Source organism: Penaeus vannamei, chromosome 1 (genome assembly GCF_042767895.1).
Source record: "Penaeus vannamei isolate JL-2024 chromosome 1, ASM4276789v1, whole genome shotgun sequence".
NCBI classification, from domain to species: domain Eukaryota; kingdom Metazoa; phylum Arthropoda; class Malacostraca; order Decapoda; family Penaeidae; genus Penaeus; species Penaeus vannamei.
This window is the reverse complement of record NC_091549.1, coordinates 31,549,229-31,554,228: the sequence shown is the minus strand read 5'-3', so window position 1 is coordinate 31,554,228 and position 5,000 is coordinate 31,549,229. Positions and strand designations below refer to the sequence as shown.

At 32.4% G+C, this 5,000-nt stretch overlaps 1 protein-coding gene across 2 annotated transcripts in view; it reads right to left on the bottom strand.

Annotated features, from left to right (window-relative positions):
* Positions 1-5,000, bottom strand: part of LOC113826030 (hrp65 protein) — a 33,719-nt gene that overhangs the window by 11,345 nt on the left and 17,374 nt on the right. The window contains exons 7-9 of one of the 2 annotated variants that reach the window (XM_070121607.1): positions 3,854-4,044; positions 3,336-3,597; positions 3,158-3,210 (exon numbers count right to left, since the gene is read on the bottom strand). In XM_070121607.1, the coding sequence (XP_069977708.1) occupies positions 3,158-3,210; positions 3,336-3,597; positions 3,854-4,044 (506 nt within the window). The remainder of the gene's footprint in view (positions 1-3,157; positions 3,211-3,335; positions 3,598-3,853; positions 4,045-5,000) is intronic. The other variant, XM_070121613.1, reaches the window with a different exon arrangement.

Genomic DNA, 5,000 nt, shown 5'->3' with positions numbered 1-5,000 from the left:
CATTTTTGGTGAGGCAAATTTTCCTCGCTTCCTTCCTACTTTCAGGAAGCTGATGTTTCACTTACCCTCCCTAAACCACAGAAGTTACTTGTCACCAGCTGTTTATTCAAAAACACAGATAGACAAACGCACACACAATCATACACACACACAATCATACACACAAAGTACTATTTTTCTCTAATTGTATTACTATATAAACATTTTTACACTTTCATGTCACTCACATATATTAGTACATTTGTAGAAGTATTTATATATCTTATTGTATGAAATAATATCTACTCCCATATGGTAATAATCTTAAGGGATAAACAGGAAAGACCATTTCCCATCTAATTTGAATTCCTCCTAAACGTCAGAGAGCAATACTAAAGTTGCAGAGGGTCATTCTCATTTTCCTTTAAATGTTACTTGATTCTTGTGTTGGTAAGTGGTAAGATATCACCTTTGTGCCGCTGTTGTGCCTTGCTAAATATCAAATTATCTTTTGGAGAAAAATTTTGTACTGGAATTGGATTCACACACACAATTCACACATACCACACCTAGGGTGTAGTTCACACTTGTCATTGCAGTAAAATGTGCTAATGCCATGAAAATCTAAGTATAAGTCAAGCTTATTAGTTAAGGGTCATTCATGTTTCTTCATAAATAAAATTGTCTTACACTGCACAAGTAATGAGAGTGCAATCTCTTTTTTTCTGCAGTTCTAGTTACTGAGGCTTAAACACTTGAGTCATTAATAAACAAACTCAGAACTTTTTTCTATTTAAGTGTCACTTCAGTATTTTTCATTTTGCCATCAATATATTCAAAATATGGAATCATTTTCACACAAACTTGACACCTTGAGACAAGATAACATCAAAATATAAAAGAAATAATACCATACAAGCTATGAAAATCAATACATCAGCAATGCTCTGGCATAGCTAAGGTTAGCTTAAAAATGTTGACCTTAATGTATTAAAGAATAACCATATTAGTTGGTATCAACAGGCAAAAAAGCATCAAGGCTCCCCCAAAATTATATATGTTCCTTGTTTTAAGGCTTTAAAACTTCAAAGATGAAAACAAAATTTTAATTACATATTCAATTGGCTTCCATTCTATGCTATATTAAAGTACATACTCAAAGACAGAAAGAGGACAGAGGCAAAACCAAGAGAGAGAGAGAGAGAAAGATAGAGAAAAAAAGGGAGGATTTCCAGGAGCTAAAGGCAAACCCCAGTCATCTTAAATTTTCATCGCAGAAATCTCAAATTCTCTACCTGGCATATACTGCACAAATACTATAGATGACAATCAAAGATGAGATACAGAAGGAGTGTTAATGCAGAATGCTGCTATGGACTTGTAACCGGTGTAGATTAAATAGAGACGAATAAAATAATAAGGGTTCATTGCACCAGTATCTGCTTTATCATAAGTTATACTTCTACTTTGAACAGATCAATGACTAATGAAAAAATAATAATAATAAATAAGAGGGTGTTCTTGCCACTGTTACACTAAACAAACTGGTTTCACGACACAAATGTTTGCCATGATACTGCGCTTAAGAAAAAAATTCAGTTAATCTTACCTATCAAAATGATAATGAACATTTCACCTGAACAGAAATAATTATGTATAAATATATCAAATTCAGTTTTTCCAACATCCAAACGAATCACAATCTATAAATATCTTCAAACTCGTTCTTCAGCTTCAAATATACAAAACATTCATAGCAGAGCACCACTACTTTCTTCCATCTCATTGGCGATTCCTTTCAAAATATGCAAAATCATCTATACCAAAACCCCTTTCCATTAATTTCATTTCATTTTATGATAAAGTTTATTTCTAGACATGTAAGGAATTTGTGATGTTCATGCAGTACACGACTAGGATATTTTCACATCTCAATAAATATAAATATAAAAAAAAACTCGGACACTACTGAAACTTTTATGCTTGTAACCACTGGCTCAAAGGTTACCAAGTCTTCAACACCTTGATTCATTAGCAGTTGTATTCACATAAAAATGGATTGTAATATGCTCAGCCTCATATAAACAAATTAAGATTCATTTATCAGTCAAAACTACCCTCTATTTTGCTAATCGACAACAAGGGCAAGGCACAACTTTATAACACTTTTCCAACCATTTTCTTACATTCTTTATAGGGAGAATTGACCCAATAATGTATACATCAATGCTCTCTGACACAAGTTCAGCTTTTATTCCCATTTCAACTCATGACTTGCCATTATTTGTTTTAATTCAGCACTTATTCCTTTTTGATGTAAAAATTGAAGGATCTCTTTCACTAATATTTCCTTCTCAAAGCATCACCTTCAGCAACAAAAGAGTTTCCAAAAGTAAAGGCTTGTGCCTAAGGGCCTTTCAACAAAATAATGAACAATGTTTTCAGTAGGAAGACCTACATACACATTTTCCAAATCCTGACATTTATAATGCTGGTCATGTTCCTAACAGTAGACTAGGAAAACAGTATGAACATGCGTACATTACCATAAAATTCCTCCATCACTAGAATTTTCCAGAGTAAATTATATTTCTAAATTTCATTCTTTGCTAGTTGATTTAGATGGTCCTCCCGCTTCGACTTCAAAGCTTCCCTATGAAAAGTGTTTATACAAGTTGCATACTCATACATATTCAAAATTATTCATATTGTCAGATGGCCAAACCAAGTTTCACAACAAATTTCTATGAACTGCATACTTGTTACTTTTAGCATAGAGGTCTTGCAAAATTATCAAACCACTCTTCGTAAGTTTTTCTAAAACGACAAATTTTCCCATTCAAAGGAAAAGTATCACAAGACAGCCTTGTGATATTAACTTTAATACACCATTTCCCCACCAATATATACATTCCACCTTGTTACAGGGTTAAACAATGGCAAGATTTTTCTAGGTATTTTTATCTTTAGTAAATGGGAGCAATTTTCAAGTTGAAATGGGAAAAAAGCTATGGTACTGGTCATAAAAAGTAATCATTCTTCCAAAAGACATGTAAAAAAAATAAATGATTTAAAAATCTTGTAAATAAATAAATAATTGTAAAAGCAATAGTCATACTAATGACTAAAGCAATGGGATGAAATGTATAAACAAGTCAAATATGTATGCTATACTCACCGGTGGAGGAGGCAACTCACTCTCACTGTTGCCTCTCTGGTAACTGCCACGGTCTGTCAAGTAGGGAAAGGAGTATGGTTATTTTCCGGTTACCCCAAAAAACTACTATGACAAAAAAAATGCAAAATGAATTTACTTTAGTTTTAAAGAATCAGTGCATAGAAGTCCCAGGACTCACTGTCACTCTGCCAAGGGTCTGGACGTCCATCCCATGCACTGTCTCCCCAATTCTGGCCAGTGCCACTACCAACACCTCCTCGACTACCTGCACCAGCTGAGCGTCCCCAGGAGTCGCTTCCTCCTCCACGCCAGCTGCTGCCTCCTTGCGTGCCGTAACTGTCACTGGTGCGTCGCCAGTTGCTACCTTCCATCCCTTGGTAGCCACCACTGCCAAAGCTGTCTTGGCTGTTTTCGCTCTTCATTAGATCATTTGCCCTTTCCTAGAAAAAAGGAAAAATATTCTTAAGTGGGTGATACCTCTGATTGTAATTTATGGCAAATCAGTGTTGCACTTAACCCTGTAGTGACGGGGCAAGATTTGTTTGTGACGTAATATTACACAACAGTAAACTTTGTAGCTGGGCCTAAGCTGTGAACAGCCGGCCCACATGTCACTGGCAGTTATACCATGATGGTTATAGCCATTGCCATCACCAAGGAGTCAATCAGATTTACACTATACAAATTAACACTTACTTGCATAAACTGTCTGTTCTCTTCCTGGCGCCTCCTCAGTTCCTCTTCCTGTTGACGGAACTTCATTGATAACTCCTCTTCCTGTCGCCGTTGACGCTCCTCCTCTTGACGTCTATGCTCTTCCCATTCACGCTGGCGTTGTTCAAAGTCTGTCTTAGTGCGCTGATTCATTTCCTCCCTTTGACGCAGCTCTAGAAATAAAATGATTAATTTAATATTCATACATCTATTAGATTTTTTTTTGGGGGGGGGGGGAGGGGGGGGGGATCTTGCAATAAATATTGAACACACAAATAAATACATACAACTAAACATACATATACAAATACACATATATGTATATATATATTCATACAAATACATACATACATATATTCATACAAATACATACATATATATATTCATAAAAATACATACATACATATATTCATATATATACATACATATATATATTCATATATATATACATACATAAATATATTCATATATATACATACATAAATATATTCATATATATACATACATACATATATTCATATACATACATACATACATATATCAAATATATACATACATACATATATTCATATATATACATACATACATATATTCATATATATATGTACATACATAAATTCATACATACATACATATATTCGTACATACATACATATATACATATATTCATACATACATACATATATACATATATTCATATATACACATACATACATACTTTCATATATATATATACATACATACACATTCATATACATACATACATACATACATACATATATTCATATATATACATACAAACATACATATATTCATATATATACATACATATATACATATATTCATATATATATACATACATACATACATATATTCATGTATATATACATACATACATATATTCATATATATACATATACATACATATATTCATATATATACATACATACATACATATATTCATATATAAACATACATACATACATATATTCATATATATACATACATACATACATACATATTCATATATATACATACATACATACATACATATTCATATATATACATACATACATACATACATATTCATATATATACATACATACATACATACATATTCATATATATA